The sequence below is a fragment of the Oncorhynchus masou genome, chromosome 15 (assembly GCF_036934945.1).
Source record: "Oncorhynchus masou masou isolate Uvic2021 chromosome 15, UVic_Omas_1.1, whole genome shotgun sequence".
Classification (NCBI taxonomy): Eukaryota; Metazoa; Chordata; class Actinopteri; order Salmoniformes; family Salmonidae; genus Oncorhynchus; species Oncorhynchus masou.
This window is the reverse complement of record NC_088226.1, coordinates 48,989,491-49,016,118: the sequence shown is the minus strand read 5'-3', so window position 1 is coordinate 49,016,118 and position 26,628 is coordinate 48,989,491. Positions and strand designations below refer to the sequence as shown.

The following is a 26,628-nucleotide window of genomic DNA, read 5'->3' as shown; positions in this document are numbered from 1 at the left end:
TTGGTCTTGATAAATCCAGTGATAACTCTTTATACTCAGTATTAGGGTGGTATGTGATTTGATCTTGAATCAACCAGGGAAATTATGAACTCGACTAGTTTAGGGACAGTTCGAGGTGTCATGAAAAAAAGGCATTCCCCAACGTGAAAATATTTTCACATGACCCTCCCCTTGTACTGTAAAATAAATTTGCACCCCTCCTCATAGAATTAACTCAAAATAATGTTTACGACCACAAATATCAATAACAGTAGCGACTCTGTGTTTATAAACGTGGATATTGCTTTTGCTACTTAAACATGTTTTTGTGGCATGGTCGATGCCAAGCAGGGCTATGGGCTGGATGGTTATAGAAAAAATAGACAGATACTTCACCGGATGTATAAATGTGAAACATCCGCTTGGCATTTCGACTCACTACAAAATTATGTAGTGAGAGGAAGCCCAGTGGCCGGCAGTTGGAAAGGATGAAAGCAGATGGATTTTGGCAGGTATTCTGCTAATTTTCTCATTGATAAAACATTTGATCTCAATACCGTTTGCTGTTCCCAAAGCTAGAATCTGTTTTGAATAGAGTTGACTAAGTTTTATAGACTTTGCCCTTTACTAAAGTTTTTACAAATCATGTTGTTTAGAAGTGCAAAGGTGAATTGAGTTATTACACACGCGCACTTCACAGTGCAGGCGTTCCCTAACGGAAATATGCAGATGTATTCTAGAACAGGCTAATAGGATCTCGCTAGCTCGTGCTTGGCTCTGCCCACCTCCTTGCTTGTTCTACCCACTGTGATTTATTTGTTCCCATTGAAAACGACAGGCTATTGTCTATCTTTTAGTTATAAAAATCTTTGATTGAGGGTACTCTCCCTGCCTGTTTCTTTACACTATGCTCACAACCGGCTGCAGACAATGCTAATCAGATTTTCTACATTTTGATGCCATATTTCTTATTATATAAAATATATGCAACGAATTCATTTTTTCCACCAACATGTTTCTGAGCCAATGCACCACGCAACCAATAAACAAAGCATACTTACTTCGGGCACTTTATCATCGTTTGCGTTTTCAACAACACAATAAACTATGTCAATCTCGACACTCAAGATAATGCATACCACCCAATGTTGGTTTACCCAATTCGAAGACTTGGTTTGACAATCTCTGAATGTCATTCAACTGTTTGGTGTTTTGTAACAGATGTCTCTTTCTATTCATCAAATGGCCAGCTGCACAGTTTGGATTCATTTATTTTATTTGTCAAGTAAAAAAATAAATGCATATATATACACACACAGTACATTTTTAAGTGACCGGGATTTATTTCCATTATGGTCCCTATTTTTTACATGAATACGTCTGTAGATACAGACGCATTATAGATTTTAAAAATGCTCGACCTCCAGATGAGTATGAGGGAAGAGTTTAAGTACAGTACTTACAATCTTGTTTTGGTTGGTCTGTAGTTTATTCTTTAGATGTTTGGGCTGCTGGTGAACCATGATGTGCAGGCATCATCAAAGTGACACTAGATTAGCAATTTGCCGGTCTTTTCTATCTATAGCTAGATTTCCATCCAATTGGCGACAGATTTTCATGTGAAAAAAAACATGTTTTCCCATTATAGTTGTGTTTCTACCAAATTGACTTGTTGCGGATAAAAGTCTAAGCATAAATATGTAGTGCACATGAAAACAATGCGTGCGGCTAAATTCCCATACCAAATAAAAAATACTAATTAATCGATTTTCATCGTATTTTCAACTCCAGGCCTACAGATGGTTTTGACACAAAAAAATGTTGATTAGGTATGTGGCACATACGCTCTAGCCAACAGTTTGCAGAATTTGGGGTATTTTGGATACCAAATGAGAGTATTATGATCAAAAGCGCAAGATCATTTTTAGTTGTCAAACTGCAGCCAAACATCGATCATCATGTCACCAGAATAAGACCATCGATATTTATTGAAAGGAGCATCAAGCTCATCACCATGCACTTTCACCACCCTGTGAAGTTCATATCTTATTTCATCTGTAGCCTAAAAAACTGCATGCTTTCCCATGATGTCATGACATTTTTTATCTGACGTACTTTACTGGCATAAAAAGGTTGGATGGAAACATGGTTAATGTCAAGTAGTTTTGAGGATGCAAGAATTATAGGCTATTTTGGTCTAACATGCACCCCCCACAGCAACTCGCCCAAGCCTTCCCCATTTCTCCTTCTCCCAAATCCAGTCAGCTGATGTTCTGAAAGAGCTGCAAAATCTGGACCCCTACAAATCAGCCGGGCTGGACAATCTGGACCCTTTCTTTCTAAAATTATCTGCCGAAATTGTTGCCACCCCTGTTACTAGCCTGTTCAACCTCTCTTTCGTGTCATCTGAGATTCCCAAAGATTGGAAAGCAGCTGCAGTCATCCCCCTCTTCAAAGGGGGGACACTCTTGACCCAAACTGCTACAGACCTATATCTATCCTACCCTGCCTTTCTAAGGTCTTCGAAAGCCGAGCCAACAAACAGATTACCGACCATTTTGAATCTCACCATACCTTCTCTGCTATGCAATCTGGTTTCAGAGCTGGTCATGGGTGCACCTCAGCCACGCTCAAGGTCCTAAATGATATCTTAACCGCCATCGATTAGAAACATTACAGTGCAGCCGTATTCATTGATCTGACCAAGGTCTTCGACTCTGTCAATCACCACATCCTCATCGGCAGACTCAACAGCCTTGGTTTCTCAAATGATTGCTTCGCCTGGTTCACCAACTACTTCTCTGATAGAGTTCAGTGTGTCAAATCGGAGGGTCTGCTGTCCGGACCTTTGACAGTCTCTATGGGGGTGCCACAGGGTTCAATTCTTGGACCGACTCTCTTCTCCGTATACATCAATGATGTCGCTCTTGCTGCTGGTGAGTCTCTGATCCACCTCTACGCAGACGACACCATTCTGTATACTTCTGGCCCTTCTTTGGACACTATGTTAACCCTCCAGGCAAGCTTCTATGCCATACACCTCTCCTTCCGTGGCCTCCAATTGCTCTTAAATACAAGTAAAACTAAATGCATGCTCTTCAACCGATCGCTGCCTGCACCTGCCCGCCTGTCCAACATCACTACTCTGGACGGCTCTGACTTAGAATACGTGGACAACTACAAATACCTAGGTGTCAGTTTAGACTGTAAACTCTCCTTCCAGACCCACATCAAACATCTCCAATACAAAGTTAAATCTAGAATTGGCTTCCTATTTTGCAGCAAAGCATCCTTCACTCATGCTGCCAAACATACCCTTGTAAAACTGACCATCCTACCAATCCTCGACTTCGGAGATGTCATTTACAAAATAGCCTCCAATACCCTACTCAACACATTGGATGCAGTCTATCACAGTGCAATCCATTTTGTCACCAAAGCCCCATATACTACCCACCATTGCAACCTGTACGCCCCCGTTGGCTGGCCTTCGCTTCATACTCGTCGCCAAACCCACTGGCTCCATGTCATCTACAAGACCCTAGTAGGTAAAGTCCCCCCTTATCTCAGCTCGCTGGTCACCATAGCATCTCCCACCCATAGCACACGCTCCAGCAGGTATATCTCTCTAGTCACCCCCAAAACCAATTCTTTCTTTGGCCGCCTCTCCTTCCAGTTCTCAACTGCCAATGACTGGAACGAACTACAAAAATCTCTGAAACTGGAAACACTTATCTCCCTCACTAACTTTAAGCACCAACTGTCAGAGCAGCTCACAGATTACTGCACCTGTACATAGCCCACCTATAATTTAGCCCAAACAACTACCTCTTTCCCTACTGTATTTATTTTATTTATTTTGCTCCTTTGCACCCCATTATTTTTATTTCTACTTTGCACATTCTTCCACTGCAAATCTACCATTCCAGTGTTTTACTTGCTATATTGAATTTACTTTGCCACCAAGGCCTTTTTTGCCTTTACCTCCCTTATCTCACCTCATTTGCTCACATCGTATATAGACTTGTTTATACTTTATTATTGACTGTATGTTTGTTTTACTCCATGTGTAACTCTGTGTCGTTGTATGTGTCGAACTGCTTTGCTTTATCTTGGCCAGGTCGCAATTGTAAATGAGAACTTGTTCTCAACTTGCCTACCTGGTTAAATAAAGGTGAAATAAACAAAATAAAAAAGCATGCCTACAGGATTCTTTTGAAGTAACCTCAACAGATTAAAACATTGTGACTTGTTGTGTTTATGCCACATATAGGAAGTCCAGGATCCATTTGCAGAGGGAGGTGTTTAGTCGCAGGGTCCTTAGCTTATTGATGAGCTTTGAGGACCCTTATCGGCAGACTCAGGAGCCTCGGTTTTTCTGATGACTTCCTTGCCTGGTTCACCAACTACTTTGCAGACAGAGTTCAGTGTGTTAAATCGGAGGGCATGCTGTCCGGTCCTCTGGCAGTCTCTATGGGGGTGCCACAGGGTTCAATTCTCGGGCCGACTCTTTTCTCTGTATATATCAATGATGTTGCTCTTGCTGCGGGCGATTCCCTGATCCACCTCTACTCAGACGACACCATTCTATATACTTCCGGCCCGTCCTTGGACACTGTGCTATCTAACCTCCAAACGAGCTTCAATGCCATACAACACTCCTTCCGTGGCCTCCAACTGCTCTTAAACGCTAGTAAAACCAAATGCATGCTTTTCAACCGATCGCTGCCTGCACCCGCACGCCCGACTAGCATCACCACCCTGGATGGTTCCGACCTTGAATATGTGGACATCTATAAGTACCTAGGTGTCTGGCTAGACTGTAAACTCTCCTTCCAGACTCATATCAAACATCTCCAATCGAAAATCAAATCTAGAGTCGGCTTTCTATTCCGCAACAAAGCCTCCACTCACGCCGCCAAACTTACCCTAGTAAAACTGACTATCCTACCGATCCTCGACTTCGGCGATGTCCTCTACAAAATTGCTTCCAACACTCTACTCTGCTCTCTCAAACTGGATGCAGTTTATCACAGTGCCATCCGTTTTGTCACTAAAGCACCTTATACCACCCACCACTGCGACCTGTAAGCTCTAGTCGGCTGGCCCTCGCTACATATTCATCGCCAGACCCACTGGCTCCAGGTCATCTACAAGTCCATGCTAGGTAAAGCTCCGCCTTATCTCAGTTCATTGGTCACGATGGCAACCCCCACCCGTAGCACGCACTCCAGCAGGTGTATCTCACTGATCATCCCTAAAGCCAACACCTCATTTGGCTGCCTTTCGTTCCAGTTCTCTGCTGCCTGTGACTGGAACGAATTGCAAAAATCACTGAAGTGGGAGACTTTTATCTCCCTCACCAACTTCAAACATCTGCTATCTGAGCAGCTAACCGATGGCTGCAGCTGTACATAGTCTATCGGTAAATAGCCCACCCATTTTTACCTACCTCATCCCCATACTGTTATTTATTTATTTACTTTTCTGCTCTTTTGCACACCAATATCTCTACCTGTACATGACCATCTGATCATTTATCACTCCAGTGTTAATCTGCAAAATTGTAATTATTCACCTACCTCCTCATGCCTTTTGCACACAATGTATATAGACTCCCTTTTTTCTACTGTGTTATTGACTTGTTAATTGTTTACTCCATGTGTAACTCTGTGTTGTCTGTTTACACTGCTATGCTTTATCTTGGCCAGGTCGCAGTTGCAAATGAGAACTTGTTCTCAACTAGCCTACCTGGTTAAATAAAGGTGAAATAAATAAAAAATGATGTTGACCGCTGAGCTATAGTCAATGAATAGCATTCTCACGTAGACATTAACACAGCCAAAAAGTAATAATTATGACTAAACCTCACCCATTTCTAAACTCTCTTCCTAAAATTTGATTTTAAACCTAACCGTATGCATAATCCTAACCATAAATTATGACCAAAAAGCACATTTCTGTAGCCAATTTTAGACCTTGTGGCAGAGGAATCTGACTTTGTGGCTGTGCTATGTAGTGGAAACCGCTGAACACCCACTGAACCCAGCAAGAGAAGGTGGTGAATCTAGGTAGCGCAAGCTGTTAGCAAATGAGGTCTAATCGTAGTGCCAGTAACAGGCAGCATGCCTTGGTAAATGGTAACATTTAACGCTAATAGCTGGTTAGCAAAATCTTATTAAAATAACTAGCCAAATAGATATCTTTAGATCTCAATGATAAATCACTGACTATAACCAGAACAGGAGCCTTAGCTAGCTAACACGTAAAGTTGTTGGCTACCGTTAGCAGCCGTTAACGGCACTACGATTAGACCTCATTTGCTAACAGCTTGCGCTACCTAGATTCACCACCTTCTCTTGCTGGGTTCAGTGGGTGTTCAGCGGTTTCCACTACATAGCACAGCCACAAAGTCAGATTCCTCTGCCACAAGGTCTAAAATTGGCTACAGAAATGTGCTTTTTGGTTATCAAAACATAATGAGTAGAAAAGGTCAGCTTGCAAATATCTTGTGAATGCCAACTATAGTACTTAACGGGATTTTGTATTCTTAACTTCTGTCTGTCAATTATATGATCTAGCTAACTATAGTTAAGTCACAGCTATATTTACTAGATATAACTTGACAGTTGTGATAATATTGTATGGCTATTGCAATCCATCTAAAGTTAGCTAGCTATCCAACTATCTAACATCATTCATCACAGCTGTAACCTTATGCTATAACATGGTGTTATTAGAATAACAGTCGGCTATTTTATCATGAAACTACCAGCAGAGTCGTTAGTGAAATTTGCTACATGATTATGATTGGACTGTTATTTTTCTCCCTCTTGCCTTGGTAAGCCAGCTACACACCCCCACTCCTTGCTGCATGATTTTCTTGTTCGAGCTAGCTACCTACCTACATTTGTTGAGGGGTTGTATCACAGAGTTTGATGTGGGCTATTTATTGTGATGATAACGATTCTGCTTCTTCCCTCTGTCTTCACACAGTCTGGTATTACAGACTAGACGTAACATAGTGGATCTGGAATCACTGGCCACTTTAATAATGGAACACTAGTCACTTTAATAATGTTTACATAGTGCTTTACTCATCTCATATGTATATACTGTATTCTATTCTACTGTAGTTAGTCAGTGCCAGCCCGACGTTGATCGTCCTAATATTAAAGTGAGATGACAAAATTATTGTTAATATAGCTATTATGTGATCCATTTTGGTCAAAATAGGCAAAAAATTGTCACAATACTCCTCGCTCAGTCTATCCCAATATTCCTCTTCGCTCTCAGATTTGCCCTACGGCTTCGCCGACCAACCAAATTTTTTGTGGGGCTGCCTCTCGGGCTTCCGTCATGGTCATGAACTTTGGAGTCGCCGTTGATCCTCCTGCGTCTGCTTCCATCGAAGGCTTTCGTCACCTGCCATTATCTCCTCCCAAGTCCAGAATGTCTTCTCCTTCCAAGTCCAGAATGTCTTCTCCTCCTGGACACGCTGCTTTGTCCGTTTGTGGTGGGATCTTCTGTCACGTTTGTTATAAGGAGTGGACCAAAGCGCAGCGTAGTTTGTGTTCATCATAAATTATATTAAACGTGAACCAGCAACAAAACAATAAAGCGTAACGAACAAACGTATAGTCTTGTAGGGCTCAAAAGCAACAATACAAAAACAAGATCCCACAAAGCACAATGGGAAAATGGCTACCTAAATATGATCCCCAATCAGAGACAACGATAAACAGCTGCCTCTGATTGGGGATCATATCAGGCCACCATAGAAATACAATTCCCCTAGATAACCCATCCTAAGTCACACCCCGACCCAACCAACATAGAGAATAAACAGCTCTCTATGGTCAGGGCGTGACAATAAATCTCTATGTAATTAGGGGAAAAAACAAAAGTGCTACTTTCGTCCTGGTTCTCCCCAAAATGCTACAGCCCACACTTCTTTGTAAAAGAGGAACTGTTGTTCAGTATTTTTTTTGTCAATAGGTGATTGTGTTTCGATCTCCTGTCTTGGTATAGGCTCTGAGATTAAATAGTAGGCTATATTATGATGTGCTCTTATCTCACAGCAATACTACAGCCTAGGCTTACACATACTGTCCAGGCTACAGGTCTATTTACTTTTGAGCATGCTTGGCTATTAAATGAGCGATGGATAAATGGTAGCCTAATATTTGTTGTGTGTCCTCCATTTCCCCCAAAATAACAATATTTGCTTCTAATACAATTCTTAAACCATTTTAAGTTGTGCGTACTCATGGTCTGAGATTTGAGTGGAGATAGGCACACTTTCCTTTCAAGTTCAAATTTGATAAATACCAACAGTTTGTGGGAAAAATGGCAAACACAAGTTTTTGAGTCTTTTTCATGTGTGTGCACCTTTAATAATTGAGGCCCCAGTTCTTTTTAAGGTAAGAAGCCAAATCTCTTTGATTTGTCAATTACCAAAGTCTTAATCTTTTTTGTTGTTGTCTATATCCTCAGCCATACATGTTTCTGTATTTAAATAAACTAGGTTTAGTGTTTCCTTTCTCCACATCCTGTGTTTGAGGAAGCTCCCTCATTTGACTTGCACCCTGATGACAAGACTGACCTTTCACATTGACCAGAGCATAACTGTTTTCCTTGCCGTACAGTAGTTGTCATTGTTAGCTGCATGTTTACTGCCATTAATGGTTTTAGACAGTGATAGCAAAACAAGTTAAAGGTCTTGTAGAGCTTACCTTGTATAGCATAGGGATACTTGTTGTTGCACTCTCAGGGAAAGGGAAAACTCTGGTATTTGGTGACAAATGTTGTAGGCTCTCGCTGTATGTGGAGGAGAAATAACTTCACTTCTGGAGACAGGTGCATTTCTGTTTGTCATGTGACTCACAGACTGAGTAGGCTAGATCATCATGGACATTGATGGAAATAAACATGATTCGGCATAGATGTTATCAAAACATAGGTTAGTTTGTCATTAGGTGTAGTGTTTTCATGCATTAGGGTCTGGTGAGTTGTGGCTAGTTATTCTGCTGCCCAGGAGGGGTGTGGAACTCTACACAGTCACACTACAGCAAGAGGCGGGGCTGGATATAAGCTACGGTATAACGTTTGTTTTTATAATTTGAATGTGCTCTTTTTTTCTTCTTCAGGAGATAAGGAACTATTCTCTATGAACTTTGTCTGAGTGTGGACTGTAGAAATGCCTCCTGGGCCATCTTTTGGCAAATTATATTTGATGCCCCCCCAGGATCTTTGTGGACTGCTTGTTACCAAACGGGATGATCTTGACCCTCGAGTGCCTTCGTGAGCCCACGCTCATCGCCATCAAACACTAACTGTTCAAGGAGGCCAGGAAGTACCCCCTGCATCTCCTACTACATGCCTCTTACATCTTTATCAGTGTTACACAGGATGCAGAGCGAGAGGAGTTCTACGATGAAACTAGGAGACTGATCTCAGGCTCTTTCAGCCTTTTCTGAAGGTCATGGAACCCGTTGGCAACCGAGAGGAGAAAATTCTTAACAGAGAAATTGGTAAGACTTAGGCTACTTACTACCCTGCTTCCTCTTTGTAGAGAGTAAAAATAACTTTTAAACAGGCTTACGTTTATATTAGATATCTTTTAAAACATCATATCAGTAAGTGAGTTTCTTTTGTTTCAGGATTCGCAATATGTTTACCCTCCCAATGTGGAATCGACACAAGAACTTCCAAAGCACATCCATGGCAAACAGAACAAAGGTAGGCATTGTTGTATCAATTAAAATCGAGCAATGTGATTGTAATGTCATAATGCTGCAAGATGCCTAAGGCAGATCTAGTGGGTGTCAAAAAACAACCTGTTTTTACTTTGTCAACACATATGCATTAATAAGCAACAAACAAAATTATCCTTTTTCCTTTTCATGATAATCTCTTTCAAGGTTGTTCTCAGCCTGTGTGGTAATGATTATTCTCTTTTCTGTTCCTTATTTTATAGGTCAAATCATTATAGTGATTTGGGTGATCGTCTCTCCTAACAACGACAAACAGAAATACACCTTGAAGATCAACCATGATTGTGTGCCAGAACAGGTGATAGCCGAGGCCATTCGGAAGAAAGCCAGGAGAATGCTGTTGTCCCCCGAACAACTCAAGATGTGTGTACAGGAGTACCAGGGCAAGTACATACTCAAAGTGTGCGGCTGTGACGAGTACCTCCTGGATAAATGCTCCAGGAGGTTTGTTTGTTGGGCCCTAGTGAGTACTGCATGTAAACAATGCATATACAGTGGGGTAAAAAAGTATTTAGTCAGCCACCAATTGTGCAAGTTCTCCCACTGAAAAAGATGAGAGGCCTGTAATTTTAATCATTAGGTACACTTCAACTATGACAAACAAAATGAGAAAAAAAATCCAGAAAATCACATTGTAGGATTTTTAATGAATTTATTGGCAAATTATGGTGGAAAATAAGTATTTGGTCAATAACAAAACTTTATCTCAATACTTTGTTATATACCCTTTGTTGGCAATGACAGAGGTCAAACGTTTTCTGTAAGTCTTCACAAGGTTTTCACACACTGTTGCTGGTATTTTGGCCCATTCCTCCATGCAGATCTCCTCTAGAGCAGTAATGTTTTGGGGCTGTTTCTGGGCAACACGGACAAGTGTGGAGAAGAAAAAATAAATACATACACTACCGTTCAAAAGTTTGAGGTCACTTAGAAATGTCCTTATTATTGAAAGAAAAGTACATTTGTTGTCCATTAAAATAACATAAAATTGATCAGAAATTCAGTGTAGACATTGTTAATGTTGTAAATGACTATTGTAGTTGGAAATGGCAGATTTTTAATGGAATATCTACATAGGCATACAGAGGCCCATTATCAGCAACCAATGGCACGTTGTGTTAGCTAATCCAAGTTTATCATTTTAAAAGGCTAAATGATCATTATAAAACACTTTTGCAATTATGTTAGCACAGCTGAAAACTGTTGTTTCTGATTAAAGAAGCAATAAAACTGGCCTTCTTTAGACTAGTTGAGTATCTGGGGCATCAGCATTTGTGGGTTCGATTACAGGCTCAAAATGGCCAGAAACAAAGAACTTCCTTCTGAAACTCGTCAGTCTCGATCAACTCTGTGTACTACTCCCTTCACAGAACAGAGCAAACTGGCTTTAACCAGAATAGAAAGAGGAGTGGGAGGCCCTGGTGCACAACTGAGCAAGAGGACAAGTACATTAGTGTCTAGTTTGAGAAACAGACGCCTCAAAAGTCCTCAACTGGCAGCTTCATTAAATATTACCATCAAAACACCAGTCTCAACGTCAACAGTGAAGAGGTGACTCTAGGATGCTGGCCTTCTAGGCATAGTTCCTCTGTTCAGTGTCTGTGTTCTTTTGCCCATCTTAATCTTTTATTTTTATTGGCCAGTCTGGCTGAGATATGGATTTTTCTTTGCACCTCTGCCTAGAAGGCCAGCATCCCGGAGTCGGCTCTTCATTGTTGATGTGAAGAGGCAAGTCCCTATTTTTTTGTTTGTTTATTCTTCCTGTTGTCCATGAAGATTTATGTGCGAATCGGCGTCTACCATGGAGGGGAGCAGATTTGTGACAACGTGAACACGCAGCGTGTGCCTTGCTCTAATTCCAAGTTTTACACACACACAAAACACGTGGTGTCACAGACAGTGACTCACTCATCAAGATATATATTGTTGCTATTTATCCGATGGTAATGTGTTGTTCTGTGATTTTTACACTTATAATTGGTTCAGGATGATTTACCGTGGCTGTGCTTGTCTCCTAGGTGGAACGAGTGGCTGACATACGACATGTACATTCCAGACATCCCCCGGGCTCCCGCCTCTGTCTCTCCATCTGCTCTGTGAAAGGCAGGAAGGGAAAGAAGGAGGCAAGCACTCAGTTTAATCAGACACCCCAGACCTTTAAGAGTATAAATGATACCCACTGGCTAGAACAGTGTTGAATGGTCTTACTTGAATGACCCGAGGTGTCCTCTATGTGCATGTTGAATTACTTATCGACTTGTGGCGTGGAGCGATCATGGCTGTGTAACCTAGGCATGAAGACTGTAACCAACACCTGGGCTGAGTGATATCACCTGAACGTCGGAGAGATGGGTTTTCGTGCCTATGATGAATTAGAGATAAATGTCTCTAAAGGCCATCCTTCGCGAGCAACCTACTTTACACCTCGAAGCCAATTAACTTGAACTAAAACATAGTCTGTTTGTTTGCCTCCTATTCTTTTCAATTCAATTCAGTACGACTTTTATTCCACAAGGGGGCAATTAGGTTGTTTGTGTTGTTAGTTACAAGTACCCCATATAACATTAACATAAGCCTGTGGGACTGCATTCACTATTCTTTGTGGAAGGATGGCCATTCACAATATGTGTGTTAGTAACCGAAGCCACCCTTTGACCATGATCCTCCCCTCGGGAGCATTGTCCACTGGCATGGGAGAACGTCAACCTCTATGACTTCAACCCCAACAAGGTAAACATGTTAGTTAGCATGTTAATATGACCATGCCTATATTTCGCACACACAGGAAACACCCTGTCTAGAGCTGGAGTTTGACTACTTCAACTATCCTGTCAAGTTCCCAGACATGACCACTGTTGAGGAGCATGCTAACTGGACAATATCCAGGGAGCTGGGCTTCAACTACTACCAGTCAGGCCAGGTAATAGCATATATGGATATACACTGAGTGTATAAAACATTAGGAACACCTGCTCTTTCCATGACATAGACTGATCAGGTGAAAGCGATGTTCCCTTATTGATGTCACTTGTTAAATCCATTTCAATCAGTGTAGATGAAGGATAGGAGACAGGTTAAATAATGATTTTTAAGCCTTGAGACAATTGATACATGGATTGTGTGTGTGTGCCATTCAGAGGGTGAATGGGCAAGACAATATATTTAAGTGCCTTTGAACGGGGTACGGTAGTAGGTGCCAGGCGCACTGGTTTTAGGGGATCAAGAACTGCAAAGCTGCTGGGTTTTTCCCGCTCAACAGTTTCCCGTGTTTATCAAGAATGCTACACCACCCAAAGCACATCCAGCCAACTTGACACAACTTTGGGAAGCAATGGGATGAACATGGGCCAGCACCCTGTGGAATGCTTTTGACACCTTGTAGATTCCATTCACCTGAGGAATTGAGGCTGTTCTGAGGGCAAGAAGGAGTGCAACTCAATATTAGGAAGGTGTTCCTAATGTTTTGTACACTCAATGTGCATGGTAGCTGGTCTGATGTGATGTCTGATCCTTTGCAGATTAAAGAGTGGCGCGAGACCACACATTAACAGACAGTGATAGCGAGCAGCTGAGACCGGTTCGCAACCGAGACCCCCTGTTTGAGATCACCGAGCAGGAGCAGGACTTCCTCTGGAAGCACAGCTCCTGTCAGAAGCAGTACTGTCACTACCACAGAACTAGAATCGGTAGTCACCACCACACTGTACCTGGACAGAACCACCTAGTGAGGCCTTGACTAGCATGTCTACTGTCGCTTACTCACCAGGCAATAGTGTATAATTATACCTTTCCCAAGATCCTACTGGCTGTCAAGTGGAACTCAAGAGATGAAGTAGCACAGGTGACATGTTTGTTTTTAACATTACAGAGCCAACATTTTTTAAAGACACTTCTCTCAAAAATGGAGAATGAAAGAAAATGTATTCTGAAAGTCTTCAGTCACCTTTCTGTGAACTCTTGTGGGAATTGAATCCTCTTCTACTGCAGCACTTTTACCAATGTAATAGTGGTGAAGTTACTGTTGTTTTTCTTGCTCTTAGATGTATTGCCTTCTGAAGGATTGGCCAGCAATAAACCAGAGCAAGCCATGGAGCTGCTGGATTGTAACTATTCAGACCCAATGACCCGTGACTTTGCAGTTCGGTGCCTTGAGAAGTACTTGACCAATGACAAACTCTCTCAGTACCTCATTCAGTTGGTCCAGGTAGGATTTATTTGGCTTTGGCTTCCAGAGTGACTTTCCTCTCACGTTTCTTTGATTGTTTGGACGGTTGTCAAATATAAAATGTCATAATGACTATAATCTCCATACTCTCGTCAGGTTCTTAATATGAGCAGTACCTTGATAACCCACTGGTACGATTTCTGCTGAAAAAGGCCTTCACTAACCAAACGATAGGACTTATTTTTCTGCCACTTAAAGTGAGTTACTAGTAGTTACTTTACTGAGTCAATTCCATTACTTTCACAGAGGTGACTAATTGCTAATGCCCTATAACTCATCCACATTCACTGTCCATTATGTGCCCCAGGTCTGAGATGCACAATAAGACGGTGAGCCAGCGGTTCGGCCTGCTCTTGGAGTCCTACTTCCACGCCTGTGGAATGTACCTCAAGCACCTATGCAGACAGGTGGAGGCCATGGAGAAACTCATCAACCTCACTAACATCCTCAAACAGGAGAAGGAGGAGACTCAGAAAGTAACCCAGCACTCCCTCTCTTTCTAATACACTCAGGCTTATTGTGCAACATGATGATCTGTTAGAGAATCTCTGTGGCTTCAGCTTACTATTCCGCGTTTCTGTTTCACTTCCGAAACTGACATCAGTGGCTCTGTTTACCTAATGTTGTGAAAACTAGGCTTCACATTTCAAATAGGACATCTATCTTCACAGCTTGCTCTGTGTGGCCCTTGCAGGTGCAGATGAAGTTCCTGGTGGAGCAGATGAGGACGCCAGACTACATGAATGCCTTGCAGAACTTCACCTTTCCTCTCAACCCTGCACACCAGCTGGGAAACATACGGTGGGCATGCCACACTGGCACTCCTGTGCCTTACCCACATTCTGTATATAGACACTATTGAAACTGTAGATGGGGCTAAAATGGTCAGCAATCTCTCTTAAATGGCCCTAGTGGGAATATTACATTAATTTGATCTAAGAGAGAGAAGGGAACCTTTCTAGTTCCCCCTCATAACGTTCTGCTCATGCATGAAAATGTGATATGTCATCGGTAAACCGATTGTCAACCGAAGTGCTCAGCCGCTGGGCCCCTCAGTGCGGACAACTTGCAATCAAACACTGTTCATCCAATTGATCAATGAAATTAATGCAGCTGCATGTGTTGCTTGCGCCTTGTAAAATGCTCTGAAACCCACAGGCTTGAGAAGTGGTGAATCATGTAATCTGCCAAAAGGCCACTGTGGCTCAAAACCCTGGGAAAACCCTGACATCATGTCCGAGATCCTCTTCCAGAACAATGAGATCATATTAAAAAATGGAGATGTTGAGTCCGAGTCAGGTTTCATATTCATTCTGCGTTCTAAAGAAGAGCTTTACCTGTAATGTACTGGATCAGTTTGGTTAAATGGATGGAATATATTTAAATTCTGCCATGGACCACTGAATATGACTGTTTGTTTCAGACCTGCGACAGAACATGCTAACACTTCAGATCATCAGAATCATGGAGAACATTTGACAGAACCAGGGTCTAGACCTGAGGATGTTGCCATACAACTGCATGTCTCTAGGTGACCGTGTGGGGCTGATCAACGTGGTGAGGAGCTCTCACAACATCATTCAGATCGTGTAAATGTGGCCTGAAGGGGGCACTACAGTACAACAGCTCAGAACTACACAAGTGGCTCAAAGACAAGAACAAGGGAGAGATATGAAGAAACTATATGTCGTATGGGCACTTTTCTTCACAATTGTGTTGGTTTGAAAATCGTAAATCATGGCTCAGATTTGACATTGTAACTCTGTATGTAGGTATGACCTGGCCATTGGCTTGTTTACATGATCCTGTGCTGGGTATTGTGTGACCACCTTCATCCTAGGCATCGGTGACAGACACAACAGTAACATAATGGTGAAGGACAATGGGTAGGTAGGACCTGAGTTCTCAAGCTATTGTCATGATTTTTTACAGACTCTTTTCATACTGTCTGCTTTAACAAATGGACTGATATCAGTATATACTGCTAAATCAACCATTTTCAACATAGACTATATATTTCAATAGCCAGATTTATGATTGGGGCGGATTTTTTGAGGCTAGAGAATTCAGAGGCAACAAGGGGAATGGTATATACTGATTCTTCTGCATTTTCCCTCCTATTCTGTTTCTCAGGTTCTAGGAGATGTGCTATAAGGCCTACTTGGCCATCAGGCAACATGCCAACCTGTTTTCCATGATGTTGGACTCCGGGATGCCTGAGCTGCAGTTGTCTACATCTGTAAGACCATGGCACTGGACAAGACTGAACAGGAGGCCCTGGACTACATCATGAAGCGGATGAACAACGGCCACCACGGCGGCTGGACCCCCAAGATCGACTGGATCTTCCACACCATCTGCCAGCACGCACTCAACTGAGCCCAGGCAGGGATACCTTCACCCTGCCGGACACACCTGCCAACTGTGATCGGCACATCCATACCTCATGAACTGATGGGTGATGCCCGACCGTCTAACTGAGCACTTAACAATTCAGAGCTGTATTTGTTTCCTGCAGCAGCTTAACTAACTCACCTTCTCTAAAACCGTTGTTTTTTAAACTATTTATTTAACTAGGCAAGTGAGTTAAGAAGTCATTCTTATTTACAATGACGGCCAATGCTGGGCCAATTGTGCAGCGCCCTATGTTACTCCCAAACACGTCCGGTTGTGATACAGCCTGGAATCGAACCAGGGTCTGTAGTGACGCCTCTCGCACTGAGATGCAGTGCCTTAGATCGCTGCGTCACAGGTGTTTTGTCCATACATTTTCTCTCTGGACCTGTAGAGACACCTTCCCTCTGTGTTTATTTGTCTTGTTCCTTTCATTTTTGTAAAAGAGAAGGTTTGAATTCAGTCACCTCTGGATGTAAAAGTGTTCCATTGAATGGTTCTATTTGGTGGGTATTTCTAGCGCCACAGTTTTTGAATCCATTGTCATACTCCTCTTGCCATCATATTTAGCAGATTGTGCAGATGTTTATTTTTGGGACACACACAAACGCTGTGTGTGTTACTACAGCAGTGCTGGAAGTAATGAATGTGCTGTCAAGAAATCTTTCAGTGTAGAAAGGAAACCTTAATGTAGTTGACGTACAATGAGCAAGGGCTGGATTTCTCCCTCTTGTGTCTTTGAGGTCAATGGTAACACACCTCTGTTGCTCAGTGAGACGCCTTCAGTTGAGCTTGGTCATAATGAATGTTGAGAAGTGCATTAAGCTAGACAGTCATAGTCACATCTTGTAACTGATGTTTTGATCATGTCAATGGTGCAGTTGGATTGTGAACTATATGAATGTCACAGTGCTATAGGTTAGAATGGGGAAGTACATTGTGAACATAATACTTTATTTGTAAATGTTGGGAGGTGGATGAAGTCTGATCAGTGAATGTGAGATATTTAATGGCTGTTCTGAGGCAGCTAGTCAGCACTGTTTGTGTGTGTGTGTGGACTAGACTCTTCCGCCCCCTGTTTTCTATTGTGTTCTTAGTGTAAACCTTTCGATAATAGTTTGACTTCGGTGACTCTGAATAGAAGCTGTGGGATACGGTTTTCATTCCATAATGGCACCTCTTTCATATGAAGGACATTTATTTTCAGGTGAAAACTCTTGAATTCTCCATAATGTTCTCAAGCATAACTCTGATATATGCTGGTGAGAAATAAGGTACCATCTGAAGAAGTGGCTGTTCTCAGTTGCAACACTCACTACCGAGTTCCAAAATGCTTCTATAAGAAACTTCAGTACAATAGCTGTTCGTCGGGAGCTTCATGAAATGGGTTTCCATGGCCAAACAGCTACACAGAAGCCTAAGATCACCATGCTCAATGCCAAGTTTCACCTGGAGGGGTGTAACGCTTGCTGCCATTGGACTCTGGAGCAGTGGAAATGTTTTCTCTGGAGTGATGAATCACACTTCACCGTCCGACGGACTAATCTGGGTTTGGCAGAAGAACGCTAGCTGCTCGAATGCATAGTGCCAACTGTAAAGTTTGGTGTAGGAGGAATAGTGGTCTGGGGCTGTTTTTCATGGTTCGGACTAGGCCCCTTAGTTCTAGTGAAGTTCCAGTGAAGGGTATCTGTACTTTACTTTACTATTTATATTTTGGACAACTTTTACTTTTCTGCATTCCTAAAGAAAATAATGTACTTTTTACTTCATATATTTTCCCTGACACCCAAAGGTACTCGTTATATTTTGAATGCTTAGCAAGACAGGAAAATGGTCCAATCCACGCTCTTATCAAGAGAACATCCCTGGTCATCCCTACTGCCTCTGATCTGGCAGACTCACTAAACACACATGCTTCACTTGTAAATTATGTCTGAGCATTGGAATGTGCCACTGGCTTTCTGTAATTAAATATTTAAAAAAACAAGAAAATGGCGCCATCTGGTTTGCTTATTATAACGAATTTGAAATGTTTTGTACTTTTACTTTTGATACTTAAGTATATTTTAACAATTACATTTACTTTTGATACTTCAGTATATTTAAAACCAAATACTTTTAGACATTTACTCTAGTAGTGTTTTACTAGGTGACTTTTACTTGAGCCATTTTTTATAAAGGTATCTTTACTTTTACTCAAGTATGACATATGGGTACTTTTTCAACAGACTGTCTTATAAGCAATTGTATCCCTTTCCATCTACATTTTGTCAGATGCATTCATTTCAAGCTTATAGCAGACCTGCCAACCTGTATCCATTTTGAGTATCGTGTGCACACATTTCGAGGTCAAAGAACATTGGTACGATACCAAGCTTAAACTATACCATTTTTGTTGTTATTTTGAAATAAGCCTGCTGCACTGCTTTTCACTCGTAATATAACTGCACCATACACTCGTTCCGGAACAGAAACTGTGTAGCATATTTAGCGGGCGGGAACATGCTCTGATCTCTGCAACAGTGTTAGGCGCAAGCACATTGACGAGCAGAGACGTGCTTTTGTGGACGGAAAGAGACTCATGGCAGAGAGAGCTGTTCCGGAAAGAAAGCCGTTTACATTTTCACTGGACTGCACGTAAAGACGCTTATTAGAATATTCATTACCCCTTAATATAACCTAGAATAATGTGTTGTCACTGAGGGGGTCATTGAGACCACGTCAAAATTAATTCAGGATCCAACACTGTTAATTAGACTACTGTTTGCTACATTGATTTATATAATTTAAGACTCGAGGTTTCAGGAAATTTCAGTTACAGGGTTTTCAAAAATGCAAAATGCTCCAACTTCCAGAGGGCTTCACAGATCTCCCCTTCCCTTAGTCCTATGTCTGCACCACCTTGTCAGAAATGTAAATATAATACAGTGAGTGTGGTAAACGGTTTGTAAATATTTCCCACTTGCTGAACAGCACCAGGGGAGGCATTGTGATGCTGTTCTTGAAACATCATTTGTAAGAAATAAAAACCACGTTTGTATGTTGAAAACAAAGTTGTCAGGGCCATTTGATATATAGCACGGAGTGTTAGCACAGGGAAATCCATACCGATTGTTTGATGACCAAACTATTTTAACATTCACAATCTCTTTACAGAAGGAAATTCAAAGATATGTGTCAACTTATTGAGCTATAGGTTGGTGTAAAAGGAAATAATCATTTGATGTGTAAATGGTGTAATTGTTATTTCAGAACAAGGTTCAAGGGTCATCTTTGTTACTCCTCTTTATTTAATACAGTACTTTTATTCTGACAGGTTTATAGACATATTGAATTATATTTTTAATATACTGTATTTTGTCATTACTATCAACAGTGCTACTATGATTGTATTTATTACAGAGTCATCTTGCATGAGAGTTGGTTAAAATAATATTATTTTAGTCATTCTGATAAAAAGTTGTAAAGAAAGTTTGACGCTATAGGAACAAGTAATAATATTTTTAACCAGTGACATCTGCATTATTAAATACAGTATACTTTGTGTTTCAGTTTTTGTTCCTCAGTTAAATACTTGCATTGTATCCAGACTGACTAGAATTATTTGAGTGTTAGTGTGTTGCTTTACAGAACAACAGCACCCAGCACAATTGAATTATTTTAGTTATTTGTTTTTTTGTATCAAATGGCTAAACAGTCTAGATGCACTTTGACAAATTTGAAGGAATACTAAAGCAAGATTGAACTGCATTGTCAGAAAGAGATATAAAAGCATGGTAATTTTTCATTTCAAATCAGCAGGTGTGCTTATGATACAAATGCACTATACATCGTGCACTTCTTCTTTTTCACAGCAAGATTAAATCACTTAAGCCCTCCTCTACCACTGGCAAAGGTGTTGTGCTTTTGTCCTGTGCAGGCCCCGGGGTTGTTGGGGGGACAAACTGCTTCCAGGGCTTGGAGGGGCAGTGGAAGGGGCTCTCAGCAGCAATGGTGGGAGCCAAAGAGGGCAGGGCTGGGTCTGTGTTAGCCATGGTCACAGCAGTTGGGCTGCGCTCCTGAGACTCCTCTGATGACTCCTCTTTGGCTGAAGCAGTAGAAGCTTGGGTTGTTTTAACTTCAGCAAAATTGTTGAAGTTCCTCAAGGGAGACCATCCAGGAGGTCTTCTTCTAAAGACTTCCTGTGAATGGAAAGATTTTTCTTGTCAAAATCCTCCATCATTTAGCCAAATCCCCAAAATGTACAGCTACACATCACTACCCTATTCATTTATCAGATTTTCTGAGCATCATTAATATGCTATGGTAGTACTGTTTGCACAATGTCTCACAAAATTGTCAAGGGGACCCGGCGCACATTCCACATTTGCTTCTGCAGTCTCATGCCTCCAAGGTGCCACATCTACAGTGGAATTGCAGTGAGCGAGTTCCTAGTGAGATAGCATACAAGATGATAGCGATGCCAGGGACAAGCATTAATGATACAACACATGACAGTGAATTATTATGAAATGTATTTCATTTACGTACAGAAATATTACAACATCAGAATCATATATTAGATCAAATACAGTAGGTTGTTTAAAAAATACTATGAGCTCTAATGGAGTTTACCACATCAGCATCTGGATGACATTCGTCGTTCAGCTCTTTGTGGTCCGCTTTGGAGCAATTGCTTTTCCTCATATCGAACATCAGTCTATACCTGAATCCAGCAACCACCTGAGAAGAGCGTGTGAAAGAAAGTAGATGTTATTGAAATACAATAGTTTGAGCCCCCCCCCCTCACACTCAATGAACTCTGGAATGACACTCCTAACGCAAATAAGCGCATTGCAGTCCAACGGTCACAATCATAAAGATACATTTCGCCACACGCACCACACCTCCCAATGCCAGAACCAAGGTGATGATTTGGTGTGTTTCCATTGGAAGGGATGAGCAAAGATACTTATCTTCTTACAAAATATGACATTTTTTTCTAAATCTCTGTTTCTTTGTGTTGTTTGTCATTGTTGTAAGGCCCAATACCCCCGATCCCAACTGGTTACGCTGTTACCTGATTCACACTATAGGGCGCCAACCGTACAATGCTGGCTCTGATAGTTGCTTTTCACAAGTTCCTTTCCAGCATGGGTTCAGAAGCTATGGTGGATACGTAACCAGGCCAGCCCTGGTCTAGTTCAGCTCAGCATGATTTGACTTGGTTGGGCCCTATTGTGTGAATCAGGCTTGAATTGAATTCGGTGTTTAGAGTCATGGTGCTTAACTTTCCACCAGGGGGTGTAGTTGGCTAGTCTTTGTAATGTTCAATAACTCCCAGTGAGATTTGCAACTGATTTACATGTACCTGTCTAGTAGCGAAACCAACACTGTTCAGGATGAAGTGGTGGCTGGAGTCAGAATCAGCATTGAACCTGGTGATGGAGTATGTCAAGGGATCCTTCAGGTCCTCACTGTCCACATCAATCTCCCTAGGACACCCCAGACATGTGGACCGTTCAGCAACAACTGGGGGCTCCACTGGAAGTCAGAGAGGGTTGTCAGAATCACAGTTTATCTCAGCTGATCAATAGAAAATTATTTTAGCCACATTTTTCCCAGAATGTTTGGGTGATTCTAGTCACTGTAAATACATATTCTGCAGCATGAGTCATTCTATGGTCAATATATATTGGGTTGTCTAGAAATAGACTTGTCGGTGTTGTATGGCTTGGTCTACTTGATGTGAAGTGAAAAACTAACCACCTGGGTCACAGAAAACTGCCAGGACCTTTTTATCTGTCTCTGACATGTGGACTGTTGCCTTACAAGGCCTTGGCACCTAATAAACAAAGAAAAAGTGGAAAAAAACTTTAATTGCCAAGAGATGTAATCTAATAACAATGCATTCTTCACCAAGCGAAATTATTAAAATGTACCTTGTTCCCGGTGGGGAGGTAGTCACAGTCTCTCCAGACTTTGTCTCCCCCTGCTGGACAGTCAGTGACCCTGCTATTGAATTCCACAAAGTACTGAGTGCATGAGTCATTCTGAGCCTACAAGAGAGGAACGCAATACTGGACTGTGACTCGGTGTAGGAATGTTCGTATTCCATCTTCAACAACAGAATGAACTCAAGATGTATGCAAATAGGATAGGATAAATGACTAAATATATTATTACAATATTCTCAATCACTAAGCCACCTACCTTTGAGGACTCCAGAATCTGGTAGAGTGCTAGTTGATTTCCAAAAGGAAGCTTCTCATTATACTTGACTAGGGCCAAGTCCACAGCTGCCTCCACATCTTTGTCATCACAGAACGCCAGGACCTGCTCTGGCTCCAGCTCCTGCCCCTGTCCTGGAGCCCAAAGCTGGAGAGAGAACACCACCAGCACACACAGTCTCACTCCAAGCTTCATAATGAATGTCCCAGGTCCAGAGAGAATCAAATGTGAGACCAGATTTTGTTCCCTACTGGACTCCTACCTCTGAAATGATTGACTGTAGTCTATTCGCCAACACAAACCTGTTCAAATAAAATGAGACTGTTCACACACAAAAAAGAAAGCCATCCAGGCAGTTCCAGTGACAGAGGAGTAAATGTTTACTTATCAGCTGTCACCACCATGCCTGCACTCTTTAAAAATCAATACCCTTTTCTGAGTTGTGGAGAGTTTATGGCATTGCAAGAAAAATATTGGACATGTTTAACGAGATATTATCTTCCTACAGTCACTTGTTGTGGCACCAGTTTGTTTGACACATCTAAAAAGATCCATACATGACTGATAACGAACTATGTAAGAGTCAAGTGTACGAGTCAACTAGGTTAGATTCACGTGCCTGAGGAGGGTTTATTTTCCTGTCTCCTCTATAATGTAAGGAATTAAACCTATCTTACTGTGCTGTGAATGTGCTGGTCAAATGACACATTATCCCAAGGGAATAACCTGTAGTAGCCACTTCATATTATGCCTATAATGACTATATCAAAACATTTTGGTCTAATGAAAACTAATTGTCTATCCCTAAAGTAAACATAAATATTAGTTTAGTTTTAAGTGGGTGTCATACGGTAATACAATAATAAAGGTCTCTGCTATTTAGATGTAAATGGGGAGGGAATAAGACAACCTCTCTACCACAATAAAGACTTTGGATGGATAAATATCACGCCTAACCAGACACTTTCCAAAAATGATTGTCAGTTTGTCAATGCAGAGTTAAGCCTGACCTGCATTGACACTGCTGCAGTACTGTGTATTTTAGGAGATACTTTGTCCCTCTCTACCTTTGACCCCGATTGCCTCCAATGCCTGCCTACGCACAGTTTGATTTCTCGAGCTCAGCCATTCCCAGAAACCAACTACAACTCTTGTGCAATAATAATATGAATAATAATACAAATGCAATCTTTGATTAACCAATGTAAAACATATTTTCAATTTAGAGGCTAACATATTTTACTCCTGGCTAATGCAAACAAGTAATTATCATAAAAAATATGATTCAACAGACTAGATGGGCTGGTTCCTTTTTGACCTAGTGGGCCTGTCTATTTTGAGGGGGTTGCACAAAATTATCATTATCTGGCTAATAATGTGGGCCTCAAGGAAAGAAATTTACCGGGTTTTTCTTCAGAAATACCAGAGACGATTTCTGGTACCAGTCCGCTCTGATTCAACATTTGACCTTTAAATGAACATTTAGGCTATGTTTTTAGGTAATAAAAAAAACATTATTTCACCTTTATTTAACCAGGTAGGCTATTTGAGAACAAGTTCTCATTTACAACTGCAACCTGGCCAAGATAAAGCACAGCCGTTCGACACATACAACAACACAGAGTTACACATGGAATAAACAAACATACAGTGAATAATAAGGTAGAAAAAGAAAAACCTATATACAGTGAGTGCAAATGAGGTAAGACAAGGGAGGTAAGGCAATAAATAGGCCATGGAAGGAGAGTTGTATGGCATTGAAGCTCGTCTGGAAGTTAGTTAACACAGTGTCCAAAGAAGAGCCAGAAGTATACAGAATGGTGTCGTCTGCGTAGAGGTGGATCAGAGAATCACCAGCAGCGAGAGCGACATCATTGATGTATACAGAGAAGAGAGTCAGCCCGAGAATTGAACCCTGTGGCACACCAATAGAGACTGTAAGAGGTCTGGACAACAGGCCCTCTGATTTGACACTGAACTCTATCAGAGAAGTAGTTGGTGAACCAGGTGAGGCAATCATTTGAGAAACCAAGGCTGTTGTCACGTTCTGACCTTAGTTTTTTTGTTATGTCTTTGTTTTAGTATGGTCAGGGCGTGAATTGGGTGGGTTGTCTATGTTTGTTTTTCTATGAGTTGGTATTTCTGTGTTTGGCCTGGTATTGTTCTCAATCAGAGGCAGCTGTCAATCGTTGTCCCTGATTGAGAACCATACTTAGGCAGCCTGTTTTCACCCTTGATTTGTGGGTGATTACTTTCTGTGTCTTCCACACGGAACTGTTTCGGTTTTTGTTATTTCACATTGTTATTTTGTATTTTTCTGTGTTCTATTAAAAGTATCATGAACACTTACCACCCTGATCATTGGTCCTCCGATCCTTCCTACTACTCCTCGTCAGAGGAGGAAGAAGACTGTTACAGAATCACCCACCAACCAAGGACCAAGCAGCGTGGTAACGGGCAGTGGCAGAAATCTCAAGACTCCTGGACATGGGAGGAGATTCTGGACGGCAAGGGACCCTGGGCACAGGCTGGGGAATATCGCCAGCCTGATAAAGAATAACTTGGAGGCAGCCAAAGCAGAGTGGTGGCATTTTGAGGAGTTGGCACGGCAGCGCAACAGAGATGAGAGGCAGTCCCAAAAATGTCTTGGGGGGCACACGGGGAGTGTGGCTAAGTCAGGTAGGAGACCCGAGCCAACTCCCCGTGCTTACCGTGGAGAGAGGTGGACCGGGCAGGCACCGTGTTATGCCGTGAGGCGCACGGTCGATTAAGAAGGCCTGCTCGCGGAAGTGTTTTAGGGAGCATTTGAATGTGATGAGGGGTGGTCGTTTGACCGCAGACCCATTATGGATGCAGGCAATTAGGCAGTGGTCGCTGAGATCTTGGTTGAAAACAGCAGAGGTGTATTTGGAGGGCAGGTTGGTGAGGATGATATCTATGAGGGTGCCCGTGTTTACAGATTTGATAATTTGTGAGAGATTGAGGGCATCAAGCTTAGATTGTAGGATGGCTGGGGTGTTAAGCATGTCCCAGTTTAGGTCACCTAGCAGCACTAGCTCTGAAGAAATATGGGGGGCAATCAGTTCACATATGGTGTCCAGGGCACAGCTGGGACAGAGGGTGGTCTATAGCAAGCGGCAACGGTAAGAGACTTGTTTCTGGAAAGGCGGATTTTAAAAGTAGAAGCTCGAATTGTTTGGGTACAGATCTGGATGGTAGGCTATCTCTGCAGTAGATTCCAACACCGCCCCCTTTGGCAGTTCTATCTTGTTGGAAAATGTTATAGTTAGGGATGGAAATTTCAGGGTTTCAGGTGGTCTTCCTGAGCCAGGATTCAGACACGGCTAGGACCTCTGGGCTGGCAGAGTGTGCTTGGGCAGTGAATAAAACAAACTTTGGGAGGAGGCTTCTAATGTTAACATGCATGAAACCAAGGCTTTTACGGTTACAGAAGTAAGCACATGATAGCGCCTGGGGAATGGGAGTGAAGCTAAGCACTGCAGGGCCTGGATTAACCTCCACATCACCAGAGGAATAGAGGAGGAGTAGGATAAGGGTACGGCTAAAGGCTAAAAGTACTGGTCGTCTAGTGCGTTCAAAACAGAGAGTAAAAGGAGCAGATTTCTGGGCACGGTAGAATAGATTCAAGGCATAATGTGAATCAAATCAAATCAAATTTTATTCTTCACATACGCATGGTTAGCAGATGTTAATGCGAGTGTAGCGAAATGCTTGTGCTTCTAGTTCCGACAATACAGTAATAACCAACGAGTAATCTAACCTAACAATTTCACAACAACCACCTTATACACACAAGTGTAAAGGGATGAAGAATATGTACATAAAGATATATGAATGAGTGATGGTACAGAACGGCATAGGCAAGATGCAGTAGATGGTATCAAGTGCAGTATATACATATGAGATGAGTAATGTAGGGTATGTAAACATATAAAAGTGGCATTGTTTAAAGTGGCTAGTGATACATGTATTACATAAAGATGGCAAGATGCAGTAGATTGTATAGAGTACAGTATATACATA

General features: G+C 41.8%; 1 protein-coding gene and 2 pseudogenes across 1 annotated transcript; 2 read left to right on the top strand and 1 right to left on the bottom strand.

Annotated features, from left to right (window-relative positions):
- The first annotated feature begins 428 nt into the window (after positions 1-428).
- On the top strand, positions 429-11,855 carry LOC135555193 (phosphatidylinositol 4,5-bisphosphate 3-kinase catalytic subunit alpha isoform-like; annotated as a pseudogene).
- Positions 11,856-12,049: 194 nt separating this feature from the next.
- On the top strand, positions 12,050-18,358 carry LOC135555192 (phosphatidylinositol 4,5-bisphosphate 3-kinase catalytic subunit alpha isoform-like; annotated as a pseudogene).
- Positions 18,359-19,641: 1,283 nt separating this feature from the next.
- On the bottom strand, positions 19,642-22,910 carry LOC135556380 (kininogen). The gene is made up of 7 exons (XM_064989538.1): positions 22,567-22,910; positions 22,296-22,412; positions 22,123-22,198; positions 21,725-21,897; positions 20,989-21,096; positions 20,706-20,804; positions 19,642-20,555 (listed from the first exon to the last, which is right to left on the bottom strand). The coding sequence occupies exons 1-7, from the start codon at positions 22,777-22,779 to the stop codon at positions 20,223-20,225; spliced, it is 1,119 nt and encodes a 372-aa protein (XP_064845610.1). The 5' UTR covers positions 22,780-22,910; the 3' UTR covers positions 19,642-20,222.
- Between the last annotated feature and the right edge of the window lie 3,718 nt (positions 22,911-26,628).